Source organism: Ovis aries, chromosome 18 (assembly GCF_016772045.2).
Source record: "Ovis aries strain OAR_USU_Benz2616 breed Rambouillet chromosome 18, ARS-UI_Ramb_v3.0, whole genome shotgun sequence".
Lineage (NCBI taxonomy): Eukaryota > Metazoa > Chordata > Mammalia > Artiodactyla > Bovidae > Ovis > Ovis aries.
Window position 1 is genome coordinate 67,132,119 of NC_056071.1, and position 13,164 is coordinate 67,145,282.

The window sequence follows — 13,164 nt, forward strand, 5'->3', positions numbered from 1 at the left end:
AGAAAGACCAGGGAGAGAACCGGTGATTCATGCAAACTGGACAGGGCCCAGGGAGAACCTTAGGTCACAGGGTGGAGAAATCTGAGCATGGAAGTAGACCGGGAGACCCCGCGTGGATCAGGGCTTCCGCGGGGGCATGATGGTCGAGTCTGCGGAGGGCTGACTTCATGAGACTGGGTAAGATGGAGAAAGGCCCAGAATGCCTGGGAGGGGAGCTGGCAGGAGGGTGAGCCTGGCCGTCAATGCCCACCTTGCCCTTTGATGGCCCATGGCCCAGGCTGGCCCTGCTCTGCGGTGATGTTGACCACCAGCTCTGCTCAGCTGGTGACCAAGCTGAGAATCAGGGCATTCCATGGGACCCTGGGGTTCCGGATTGGGCATCACACAGCTAGACACGCCCGCTGCGGCGGGGCCGCGGAGCGAGGCTCAGCGGCGGGCAGCCTGCTTGGGAGGACTGCTGGTGCGGGCAGCGGGCGCCTGCTCCTCCCGGCCGCGCTGCAAGGGGGTGGTTGAGCGAGGGGCGCATCTAACAAAAGGAGATCCCCTTCACGCGGCGGCCCAGGGGCGCAAGGTGACAGCGCCCACCCAGACCCGGCCCGCTCCACCGCCCACGAGGCTTGGTCGGCTTAGGGGCGGGGCCTGGGGTTGCCACGCCCCGCGCGGCGCCGGCGCGCTGACGTCAGGGCGGCAGACGCCGGAAGCGGGACTGGCGCGCGTCGTTGCCGGGCAACGGGCCGGCGCCGGCCTAGGGACCCCAGGCATCCCTGCTGCGCCGGCTGGCCGAGGCGACGAGGCAGCCGAGGTGGGTGCAGGCCGGGGCCGATAGCCGCCGATAGCCGCCGATACCCAGCGCGCCCTGAGTCCGCCCCTCAGGAGCCCTATGCCAGGCCCGATCGGTGTCCTCAGCGGCCGCCTCGGATCCCCCCCGCCCCCCGAAGAGGGAACTACCCGAGCCCCCGGCCCAACTCTCGGGGCTTCCTGGGCACTGCCCTCCCGCGGGCGCCCCAACTCTCCTCTACTCTGCCGGACTGGGCCTCGGAGACCCTTGTCCACGGCGACCGAGGCAGGACCCCGCAGCTCGCCCACCCTGCCAGGCTGTGCTGACCCCCGGGACCTGTCTGGCCTCTAGGACACGCCCCCGTGCTGGACCGGTCGCCCAGGCGCGCGGAGGAGGAAAGCGGGCAGCGGCTCCGGTCACTCTTCCTGGATGACCAGGCAGTCTGTGTCCCTTCCACAGCGACAGTGGACTCACACCAGGCCATCTGTACTCCTGAGGAAGCCGTGGGCAGCTGCTGGGCCGTGGGCGAGCAGGTGACCCCCTCCGGCGCTGTCCACCCCCACAGCAGTATGGATGTCTCCTGAGCGTCTTCCCATCGCGTCTGTGCGGGCCCGGGGCACCGACATGCAAGACCAGCTGGAGCTGGGGGGCGCACCTGGCCAGGGGCTCCCTCTCTGCGCCTTTCTGAGTGACCTCCCAGAGCAAGCAGGCGGGGTTTCCCTCCGCCAGGTTTCTAAAGACATTGGTGCCCCTGGCCGGCAGAGTGGTGACGCTGAGGAGCGGGCAAGGCGCCGCTCCGCCCTTCCCCCGCCGGACCGGGAAGCCAGGATCTCTGGGGTCAGCTGCGAGGGCTTGTCTACCAGCACCACCAGGGGTCCAGAGCCAGGGGAACACAGCGGCGCCTGGGGGGAGTTTGAAGTCTTTCAAGAATCCTCAGCCAGCTCTGAACAATTCTGTCAGTCTTTTGAGCTCCAGGAGAGGCCCGCAGCCTCTCAGCCACGGAGAACTGCTTCTGCCCAAAAGGAGCGCGGTTCCAGCCAGCCTCACCAGGGTGGAGTGACAGAAACCAGCGCCACCGCCACTCCTGAGGTATTCCTAAAGTCTTGGCCATGTTGCAAGGAAGTGTCCCCTACCCTGTGATGGGCTGGTCAGGGAGGGGTCCGCTTGTCTTTGGGCCTTCATCCTGGCAACTCGCACTCTCTGTCCCCTCCACCTTCCCGTCTGCCCACTCTCCATCAGCTTGGCTGTGTTTTCTTGGGCCCACTTCTGGGCATGTGGGGGAGGAGCATTTTGTTTGAGTCTGTAATCTCCTTACTTAGAAAACCCTGCCGGATCGCATGTCAGTGTGTGTTAGTGATGGGGCGCTGGAGGCGGCCGGGAGAGCCCAGCACATGTCCCTCATCCCTCCAGTCCTGCCCTGACCGCCAGCGTTTCCCTTCACTGTGACTGCCTCTCACCCTCCTCTCTCTGCCCTCTCGTCCCTCGTGGTTTAGCCCTAACACCAAAAGTGAAACGGAGAAGGGAGGAGAGGAAAAGGTCTGCTGGTTCCAGGGTGGACCGTTTGCTCTCTGAACCTGGCAGTGTTTCTCTAGACCTCTGACAAGATCAACTCCCCGTTCAGTTGGCTCTGCTCGAACGCTTGTTTTGAAGACAGGACTGTCTTCCAGTGCAGTTACTGTATCGGGGAACAATTTGAGCGTAATGTGAACTTTGCCGGAAACACAGGGTAAATGCAGAGAACCACACCTGCTGAGCTGAGGCCCACGTGAACACACACCACACACATGCCCACCTCTCCCAGCCACCTTGGTCTGCCACACCCATCCCCCGCCCCTGGGGGCTCCCCCACCCAACCCCTCTGACCTCGGACAGCTCACCTTCCAGCGCTTCAGACTTCTCACAACCCACACACCTCTCTTCCAGGAAGGGCCATTTTACTGCCGTCGGGACGGATTTCTCACCTGTTCCCACATGGGGAACAGCACTCACATTTCCACTGGGTGCCTGTCTTTTTCCCGTGTGTCACTGACGAAGTTTATGACTTTGCTGTGGTCACACTCTCCCACACACCGCAGTCTCCACAGCATGACTCAGGGCAGCGACTTTTAGGAACAAACGTCATGCTTCAGTAGCGGCAGCGATCGCTTACAAATTTCACTTGTGCCACAGTCCCGTGTCTGGAATGGGGCGCCGTGATGCGCGTGTCTCCTCACGCTGGTGTCTCTCTCTCCTCTTCCAGCCCGTGATCAGCTGTGACCGTGTTCTCAGGTCTGCTTTTCAGGAAGTACCGGTCCCACAGGCCGCCGAGGGCATTGCCAGCTTAGACCACTTCTTAGAAACAAGGGATGGAGAAAACTCTGGCCTGGAATCCACGCATAAGCTGTGGTAATGAACTTAAACCAGCGCTCGCGTGCCGCCGCCGGCTGAGCTGGTGGTCCCGGGGTCCTCAGGTTTTGTGCCTCTCCCGCTGTGGAGAGCACTGACCCTCCCGAGTTCCTGGCACCTGAGGTCACGGGGTCGCAGGGCGGCCTCCTCTAAAGAGCCCTGTCCAGCCCCGCCCTGGGGCCCCTCCAGCCGGTCCAGAGCAGAGTAGGTCTGGGTGGGAGCGCTGCGGGTTCCAGAGGGCCCAGGGGGCCGGCATGGCGGGTTCAGGGGCTCCTGGGGGACGGGAGCAGTGACCCCCCAGATCCTGGAGAGGTGCTCAGTCCACTGCAGGGCTGCCACCCCCAGGGCCAAGTCCCTGGGATCACACGTCACAGAGGCACTTGTCTGCTGATGGCCATCTTGTCAGATGGCCTTAGTGGAAAACCATACTAGCTCAAGTGAACGGTGAGGTGGGGCCAGGCCCCAGAGGGCTGTCCAGGTGGCCGGGAGCCAGCTCCTCTGGGACCTAAGCCCGCCTCACAGGCTGGCACTGCAGACAGCGCAGCAGGCGGGCCCTCCTGGGCCCTGGCAGGGGTTTGAGCCAGCCTGCGCGGGGCACTCTCCACCACCAGCAGAGGTCCCGGGGACGCGGGCTGAAGTGCGCCAGGGCACACTGCTTCCCCGGCTTGTGGTCCAGACCCACAGGTGGGGGGCTTGAGCCTGGAGCACCTGTATGCACAGGTGGGCCTGGGGATCGGGACTGGCCCGGCTCGGCGCTGTGGCGACATGGAGGGGTGGCCCGGAAGCACTTCAGCACTGGGCATGTCTGTCGCCCTGGAGCTGTTTGGGGACCAGCCACGCCCTTGTTCCCGGAGGCCTGCGCTCCCAGAGGCCCTTGCTCCCAGAGGCCTTCACTCCCGGAGGCCCTGGCTCCCGGAGGCCCTGGCTCCCGGAGGCCCTGGCTCCCGGAGGCCCTCGCTCCCGGAGGCCCTCGCTCCCGGACGCCCTGGCTCCCGGACGCCCTTGCTCCCAGAGGCCTTCGCTCCCGGAGGCCTTGGCTCCCGGAGGCCCTTGCTCCCGGAGGCCTTCGCTCCCGGAGGCCGGGCCAGTCTGCCAGGTGGGGCCCCAGCACCCCCTCTGGCATCTGCTTCTCGGCCTGTGGGCACCTCTCTGGCACCTGGCATGGTTCCAGACACCTGAGATCATCAGGGAGCAAGATGGCAGAGTATATCTAGCCCCCTGGAGCTTCTGCCCTAGGAGGAGACGCACGGTGGTGAAATTGGTCATTCAGGCCAGGGCTGAGCTCTGCGGAGACAAAGCTGGGAGGAGGGAGGGGTGTTGGGAGAGTAGACGCTTGAGCAAATGAACAAAGAAACAGAAGCCGCTGCTCTGCCTTCAGAATGCTGGAGGGCCAGATGCCCTCCGTGCCCCGCTTCCGAAGGCCTTGCAGGTCGCCCTGTGGTTAAGGCAGCTCTCTTGCAGCTCTGAATCAAGGAGACTCTGGAGGGCTCTTCACAACACCGGGGACACAGCAACCTCCCGATGCATCTGGAACGAGTCCCACAGCCGGGAAAACTTCCTTCCTGTTCTCGGAGTAGACGCTGCTCAGAAGGTGGGCTGACCTGAGTAGAGGGGCTCCCAGAGGCTGGCCGCACCGCACGACGTCTTTGCCAGCCATGCTGTGCAGCACACCACAGGGCCTGCGTGGGGCTGGGGAGGGGGCAGGTGCACTAGCAGCTGGGCACGGCCTCCTCGGGCCGCCTGGGTGGTGTGGCTCCTCAGGAGGGGCACTTCGGGGCTTGGGGGGATACCACTGGGCCGGGGTGTGCAGAGGGCAGCCCCCCCACGAAGCCCAGATCAGAGCCTGTTGCCATTTTACAGGGAGATGTGCCAGGGGCCCAGGTGGACAGGGAAGCCGGGAGAAGCCCCTCTAACCTTCTGTCCCTCTGGCTGACTCTGGTTCGCTTTCTCAGAGCCTCTCGGGGAGCCCTGGCCGCACTCTGGGAGAGCCCGGCTTCCACGAGCCCGAAGAGCTCGGCTTCCGCCTGCAGCACTGCAGAGCCCTGATCCAGACCAGGGTGAGCGCGAGTCGCTTCGCTGCTTCACCTGCGGCTCTGAGAGTCCGGGGGCGCTGCGGGGTCAGGGCGGCAGCTCCTCCCCACGGCACGGTGGGGCCCAGGCAGGCAGAAGGGGCTCCATACCGCAGCCCCTTGCACGGAAGCGCCTCTCCAGGAACGGGGTCTCTGCCCACCCTTGGAGCAGGTGTTGGGACGGGGGACGCCCTGACCAGCCAGCTGATCTCCTCCAGAGCCCCAAGCTCCACCCAGAAGGGCCTTTCCACCTCCCAACCCCCACCCCGTGCTGGGCATCCAGCCCTCAGGGACAAGGCCTGACACACAGCGGGTGAGAGGGGTCATATGGGAGGGGCCTGAGTGGAGCTGGGGAGGAGGAGGGTGTGGAGTGAGCCCACAGGTGGAGGAGGGCGGGACAGTCCAGCCCATGGGCCAGCCCTCTGCTCTGCAGGGCAGGAGGTAGAACCTTCCAGAGGCACATGGCTGGGCTTAGAGCAGCAAGACCTAAGTGTCTCCAACAGCCTCTCTCCCGTGGCAGCCTGGACAGGGATTGGAGCATGGCGGTGGCCCGACAGGAATGTCCAGGGGCTGCAGCTGGGCTGGAGGAAGACCAGGAGGCCAACCTGTCCAGGCCAGAGCTGCCCTCGGGCGCCATCCTGGGCCGTCAGCTCGGGGAGAGGCTGTGGCTTCGTCCCCAGAGCTCCTTCGTGTTGACAGCGCGTGTGAGGGCCGCAAGACGAGCTGGCCAGGTGGCAGCGGCCGGGGAGTCCCGGAGGGCACGCGTGCTCGCCCTGACTGGTTTCTCCTCTCTTGGCAGCTCTCGGGGACACCGGCTGGTGGACAGGGCAGCTTGATCACCTACAGCCTCTTCCTGAAGACCCCCGTACATGGAAATGGGCAGTATATCACAACTCCAAGGAAAAAGATTTTCAGTCCTCGTAACCTGAAACTGACATTGTTTAATAGTGACATTTGCTAGAGTGGGACAGCTTTTGTGTCTTGATGGGAGATTCCACCATTTCCTCAGTCTGGTTTGGTACTGGAAACCAGAACTGTTTTGTGGAGGTGGTCCACATCAGGGTGGACACTCTGATGAGGGGGTGTGTCCCTCAGCAGGGCCAGCGCCAGGAAGGGTGCACCCGGGTCCCCGGGAGCCCTGCCCCAGGCTGGTGGGGCAGAAGGAAGGTGGCTCTGGGGGCGCCTGTGAGACCCCAGGCCCTGTGCCTGAACCATGCTGCCCAGGACCCCAGGCTGGCCTGGCACACGGCTGGGACTGTCACTGGGAGCAGCCATCAGGGCCCTTGGAAGGTCCTGCACTGGCCCCCAGCCCAGGTGTCCACCTGGCTGGGCGCGAGGTGGGGGTGGGAGTGCCATCTTCCCAGAGCAAGCGTGCTCCCTGCAGCAGCCACACCTGCCTGCCTGCCAGCGGGTGGGCGGCCTGCCATCAGCTAAGGAAGAGATCCCTCCAACGAAAGAGCCCAGCAGGCGGCACTGACTTTTGTAAAATTTTATTAAATGGAACAGCCCAGACAAGCTGTGTTCTTGCTAAATTGCCCGCTGTGTGAGGACCCGTGCTGGACCCTGAGCAGCAGCCCCGCCTGCCCTCGGGGAGGCCTGGGGAGGGAAGGCCAGTGGGGCCTGCAGGCACAGGGACCCCAGCATCACTGTTTCCTCAAGGCCACTCTCGAGGAGGGGAGACCACAGCCGGGGAGGCCTCAGACACCAGCTCCATGGACGCAGGTGTCAGACCCCAACAGAGGCCCAGCGGGGACAGTGGCCAGCAGCTGTCACTTGTCACATCACACAGGAGACCGGGGGGGGGGTGTCACCCGCACCCCAGCGCCCTCAGCCACTCCACAGACCACCTGCCTTATTTAGGGGTGACTGATTCTGGGGGGCTGTGTGTTTGAGAAATCTGCCTCTCCTTTCTAGCCGGAAGGTGGGAATCTTCCATCACAGGGAGGGGACTGTCCACGTGGGGTCTCCCAGGGCCCCGCCAGCAGAGATGGCCTGGGCTATGCCATCTCATCCTGACCTTCAGTTAGACTCGACGACCCAACACGTGCCATCCTGCGCCCACCTCTAATCTCGCTGTCCGCGGCCTGCAGCGGGGCCTGGGCTCCCAGAGATGGAGGCTGGGTCCCACTGGTGAGAACACCAGATCCTGGTCACTAGACGGGTGGTCAGCAACGAGGGGCCCAGCCCCCGGCTCTACAGAAGAGTTCCCACAAAGATGGAAGCTGTGAAACATCTCCTGAGAGGGAAGAGACTGCCGGACGTGCGTAGGCAGGTGCAGGGCAGCTCAGAGGGACAGCCCCTGGTCGCCCCGTGGCACCTCCAGTCACTCCTGTGGGGCGTTTCTTCCTTCAGCCAGTCACCTTGGCATGCCTGGCTCCCAGCCCCCTTCCCCCGTATCTCAGGATCCTCCCATGTACACGCACACATCTCAGCCAAGGTGGATTTTACTGAAAGGGCGTCTGGGTAGAACATCCTTGACGTGACTCCCCTTTGGCCTCCAAGGAGCCTTTTCTGCGCGTGGTCAGGGAGGTCTGGACACGAGAATGCAGTATGCGGTCTGGGTGGGGCCCCGCCTCCTCTTGGTGTTCCCACCCACAGGGAACGTGTCCGATCACTTTACCCTAGGGGGCCCATCTGCCTCCTGCCTCCCACCCAGATTGAAACTCAGACGCTGCCATGTTCCTGTCCCAACAGCGGCCCTCCCTGCCCCACTGGCCCAGGGTCCAGCCGAGGCTCAGGCAGCTCCTCACTGGAGTCCCGACTCTGAACTCTGTCCCCCACCCCTGCCTTCTCTGCTCCTTCACCAGAGCCTGGGCCCCCCTCACTCCCCATCTAATCGGACATCCAGTCTGGCCCTGATTCTGCACCCTCATGAGGAGGGGGCTTCCTGAGCTGGGAGAGACTGGCACGGGGAAGTGCCGCCTGGCCACCCGATTCAGAGGTCAGGGTGTGGGCGGCCAGCGCTCTCACCCAGACCAGAACAAGCCCAACCAGCTACCAAACCAGGGCTTAAATAAAGCCGCTATAAAAACTTTAAAAATGAAAGGGGAAATATTACTCACTCAGTCGTGTCTGATTCTTTGTGACCCCATGGACTATGTAGCTCACCAGACTCTGTCCATGGAATTTTCCAGGCAAGAATACTGGAGCAGGTTGCCATTTCTTTCCCCAAATTTGAAATGAATAGAAATAAACAAGGTTGAGGTTATAAAGAATACCTAGGCAGTGGAAGAGGCCACAGCCACTCTCCTCACCCCAGTGGCAAGTGAAGGGACTTCCAGCTCCACACGAGCCCAGCAAGCCCAGGGCCAAGCAGCCCCAGCGGGGGGCAGGCCTGGACCCTGCCTCCAGCCCAGGTGGGAAGACTAAAACTGAGAAGACTGCTGTGACCAGCACTCTGGGGTTTCTGCCAAAGACTCTATCAGCCTCACAGAGCTGGGTTCGGACACAAAGCCCTGCAGAGACACTGGCCGTCGAGTGAGGAGGAGCCTGGCTTCCTTGATGCCTCCAGGCTGGAGAAAGCGTGCACAGTGACCCCACAGGCAGAGGCCAAGAGATGCCCGAGGACCCGGTGCTGGAGTCTGCCAGCCTGGGAGCCAGCCAGGCGGGGGGGGGGAGCAACAGCCAGGACGACACTCGATAACGTTTATTCCAAAACCAGATGACAATGAAAACGCAGCATCCAAAGCCGAGGGAGGCAAGGAAACCGGTGCTCGCTGTGAAATTCACACACACAAGGAAAGGAAGGGGCTGAGATGAATCACTGCCTGACACACCTCAACACTTGACCTTGCGCTCCCTATGAACGGTTGAGCCACCTTCTCATGTGATGACAGTCTCGTATCACTTACTGTCCTTAAAGAGGACAGTGTATGCTTACTATGGACGGTTCAGAAGCTTCTTTCAACGTTAAAGACTAGCCATCGGTCAAGACGTGCGAACCACCCTCAGGGCTGGGCCCCTCCGGAATCTCCCCTCTCCACAGCTGGCCACTGTATCCGTCCTCCATCCACAAAACCCCACTGCCTCCCGCCACACACTCCCTGGACCTTGGGCACCTGGGCAGCAGCAGGTGAATTCCACGTCCTTCCCGTCGAGGAGCTGATGGAGCTCAGTTGTGCTCAGAAGCAGCTGCAAACACGCACTGGTTCACCTTTCCCCAAAAACCCAGCTTCCTTATCTGGAGCCCAGAGCCAGCCTGGCCTGGGGGGAGAGGGTCATGAGGTGGTGGGGTGAAGGCAGAAGCCTTAGGACTGCAGCCAACACACCTTTTCCGCAAAGTTTACAAACAGGTGATCACGCGCACACAGGAACTCAAAGCTTCCTCCGCCCCCTCCCTAGTCCTGCTGCTGCTGCTAAGTCACTTCAGTCGTGTCCAACTCTGTGCGACCCCACGGACAGCAGCCCAACAGGGTCCCCCGTCCCTGGGGCTCTCCAGGCAAGAACACTGGAGTGGGTTGTCATTTCCTTCTCCAATGCATGAAAGTGAAAAGTGAAAGTGATGTCGCTCAGTCCTGTCCGACTCTTAGCAACCCCATGGACTGCAGCCCACCAGGCTCCTCCGCCCATGGGATTTTCCAGGCAAGAGTACTGGAGTGGGCTGCCACTGCCTTCTCCTCCCTAGTCCTGCACCTCCATTGAAATCCATCGCCAGCAACTGACCACTGTATCTCCCTGGGGAACCTGACACTTCCAGGGGAATCGGTGTTCAGACGGGCCCCATCTCACCCTGCCCAGGATGACCGGGCCATCAGCAGGCCCCCGAAATGCAAGTGGGCCGCTGGCAGGAGCAGGAGGGGACTGGGGCTCTGCTGCATCTGCAGACAGGGACCTGGAGCCAAAGCCCAAGGCACCGCGGAGGCTGCCGGACAAACCCTGCAGCTGCCCCCACACGGAGCCCGTGTTCCGAAGACAGAGCCGCCACAGAGACGCACAGCGCCGCGTGGGGCGTGCTGCTCACAGACATCCACTTCAGCTGCTTTCCACGAGAAGACTTTCAGTATCTGGGAGCACCCCTCAGCCATCGAGAGCCACAGCCCACGTCTCACCCATAGCTTCCCGGCCCGAACCCCGGGGTGCTGTCCCCACCTGCTGCCTGCCGCAGAAGCCGGACAGGAGAGCTGCCTCTGAGCCCCACGGGCCCGCGAAGGAGACAGCCCACTGCCTACCCGCCAACACACCCATGTGATGCCCGCGCCTGCCCCACAGGCCCCGCAGCGAGGACCAAGCTGAGTGAGGCAGGAGGTCCGCCCAAGGACACCGTCCGGCAGGTAGCTGACAACACACTCCACTCCATTAGGTGACTTTTTAATAGAATGAGGTGCAACCGCTGATACTAAGAAAACAACCCTTCTTGGCTAAGGGCTGGGGAAGGAAGAAAAAGCACGAGAAGTGGGAAACCAGGGGTGGGGTGGGCAGTGAGTAGGCTTAGTTGTGAACAAGTGATGAAGACCTAAACGCTGTGGGCGGTCTGGGTGGCCCGGGCACAGGACGCACAGCCCAGCCCACCGTCAACAACCCTCGAGAGGGAGGAGCTCCTCAGTCCCAGACTGAAGCTCAAGCTCAAGATCCCGTCCCAGCACTGGCTTAATGGGAGCGCACGCGGACACCCTCCCCAAACGTGGCGGCCCACAGACGCCCTCCCCGAACATGGCGGCGCACAGCAGCCTCCGAGAACGCGGGCCGAGCGTGTGGGGGCCCAGCAGCTGGCCAGGCGGGGGTGTTGGAGGATGGCAACTGTAGGAGGAAGCTTGGCTGTGCTGGGAAACCTGTGCAGGAAGGGTCCCTAGACGCAGACCCTGGGAGGCACCACCCAAGACCTTGGTACGAGTGGTCTCCAGGCAGAGCGCACCCGACCTTCAGCCCTGAAGACACTTAGACATCAACAGGCATAAAGAAAACCCTTCAGAACCCACGCTGCAGTCCCACAGACACGTGGCCACACAGCAGATCTGGTAAAGGTATCACGTGCAAGGCCTCTGACCCTGACCTTGCTCGGACCGCAGCAGGGCCTACGGGCAAGGCTCACACCTGAGTCCAGAGTGGAAATCCCGGTGCGAGGACGCTGCAAATTCAGGGCAGTGATGCTCACTGTGAAAAGAGCAGTGTTCCTTAGACCTAAAAAAACGGAACGCACCAACTGCAACTGCTTAGGCTGTAGAAGTTTCTCATGCAGCAGCAGCCATGCTTATAGAAAAATATACTTTTAAGAAAATAGCTAAAAAATCTAAAGTGATCCAAGTATAAAAAGTTAAAAAATGTACCTTAAGACAAAATATTGCCTCAAACATATAAAAGTTAATTTTAGAAAATTCACCCATCTAAAGTTGGGCGAGGCTGGATGCGGCTGGCATCCTCCGGTGGGGCTGTCGCAGGACAGGAGTCAGGGCTGAGGGTGGCACGACAGGCCCACGGGAAAGCCGCCGGCCCTGGGAGGGTGGGGCCGCCGGACGCTGCTCCGGGGGGCACTCCCGATCACAGAGAGCTGGCCACCGGCACCCACAGCCTCGCACGCCGCCTGTTTCTGTGAGCCTCACAGACGCACCGCGATGCTGCGGCTCAGGTCTCCACCAGAATCTCCACCACGTGGTCCAGCTCGCCCAGGTCCGCCTTGCAGCTGGTACCGCGGGGCGGGGCGGCCACGGAGGCAAAGGTCTCCAGCCCCTCCGGGCCTGACTTGGCGCCGCCCACCACGCCCGTCAGCACGGCATCCAGGTCACAGTAGGAGCCGCCCACGTCGGAAAGCAGCTCCTCCACCGCGCCAGGGCCATGGCTCTCCAGTGTTCCAAACACCTGATCCAGCGACCTGGGGAAGCCCCCTTGGCTCTCTCCGGGGACGGCCCTGTCCCAGGGGCCTCCCGGCACGGCCCTGGGAACCTGTGTTGCCGGGACCGCCTGCAGTGCAGAGGCCAGGTCTGCCGGGTCGGGGGCTGGGGCCGGCCCGGCCCAAGCCGAGCGGCACAGAACCTCCGTGGACACCAGGTGGTCACGCGGCAACCGGCCCGCGGTCTGGGGCCCGGGCAGGCTCCAGCTCCCGTCCTGGGTCATCTCCTCCTGGATCTGCCGGACCGTGTTGGCGATGAGGACCGAGCGGCACAGGTTGGGCTCCGCCAGCATGTGGCACAGCTGCAGCTTGGCCAGCGACATGTCCAGGAGCGACTGGCGCTGCAGGGGGCCGGCGGGCGCCTCGTCCTCCGAGCACTTCCTCTTCAGCCCCCGGGTGAGCATCGTGCCCTGCAGGGATGAGAGAGACGCCGCTGAGCCTGCTGCAGGGGTCCCGGGGATTCTGCCGCATCTCGGCCCGAATTCCAGGGTGACGCATGTTGGGGGTCGGTGGCTGGGGTGCAGACAGAGCGGACACACTGTGCTGCACCCGCCCCTCCTCAGCGTCCAGAAGGCCCAGGGCTGGGGCAGGGTCCCCACTGGGGGCTGGAGCGGTCTACGGCCACCTGGGAGAGCACCGCTCTGAGTGGACGCACATGCCGGCACCACTGGACGAAAAACGCTGGTTCTTAGGCCTCACCTGGACTGAGGTGGTCGGAAACAGCCAACCTGCTGCGCCTCTGCTCTCACAGGCAGAAATACAAGGGAGCTGCCCTTCTGAACAGGCTCTAAGTTAGGAGACCCCAGGGGACATGAAAGGTGGAGCAGAAAGGGCCGGGGCCCCTGTTTCCCCACAAGCCCCCTGTGGGTGTTCCCTCCTTCCAAGAACAAAGCGAAGCTGTAATGGCCTTCTCTCAAGTTCATAAGGTAATTCAACATTTTTATTTCAAGGAATCCACTCGAGCTATCCATTTAGAGAGTTAAAGCAGCCCGTGCCGCCAGCCCTACCCCTAAGCAGAAAGGTTCCCTGCCCTCCGATTCTCCTTTCAATACCACAGCTCTCACCTCCTGTGTATTTTAACATTTAAAGAACTCTTTTAAAGGCACGTG

General features: G+C 62.4%; 1 protein-coding gene across 4 annotated transcripts; it reads left to right on the plus strand.

Moving 5' to 3' along the window:
• CLBA1 (clathrin binding box of aftiphilin containing 1) lies at positions 1–6,747 on the plus strand. 4 transcript variants are annotated; one of them, XM_042235628.2, is made up of 6 exons: positions 1–177; positions 1,130–1,867; positions 3,018–3,163; positions 4,625–4,754; positions 5,116–5,220; positions 6,032–6,747. In XM_042235628.2, exons 2-6 carry the CDS (start codon positions 1,352–1,354, stop codon positions 6,191–6,193), a joined length of 1,059 nt encoding a protein of 352 aa, XP_042091562.1. In that variant the 5' UTR covers positions 1–177; positions 1,130–1,351; the 3' UTR covers positions 6,194–6,747. The 4 variants fall into 4 exon arrangements, with proteins under 4 accessions (XP_042091562.1, XP_042091560.1, XP_042091561.1 ...); XM_042235626.2 differs by lacking the exon at positions 1–177 and adding an exon at positions 725–802; XM_042235627.2 differs by lacking the exon at positions 1–177 and adding an exon at positions 725–802 and having other exon boundaries at positions 1,238–1,867.
• Positions 6,748–13,164: the final 6,417 nt, after the last annotated feature.

Excerpts from the sequence above, each read along its gene's own strand:
- CLBA1 (XM_042235628.2), top strand. The coding sequence starts at position 1,352 with ATGTCTCCTGAGCGTCTTCCCATCGCGTCTGTGCGGGCCCGGGGCACC. Across the intron at positions 3,164-4,624 it reads GAATCCACGCATAAGCTGTG|CTCTGAATCAAGGAGACTCT; the intron begins GTAATGAACTTA and ends GCTCTCTTGCAG. Across the intron at positions 5,221-6,031 it reads GAGCCCTGATCCAGACCAGG|CTCTCGGGGACACCGGCTGG; the intron begins GTGAGCGCGAGT and ends CTCTCTTGGCAG.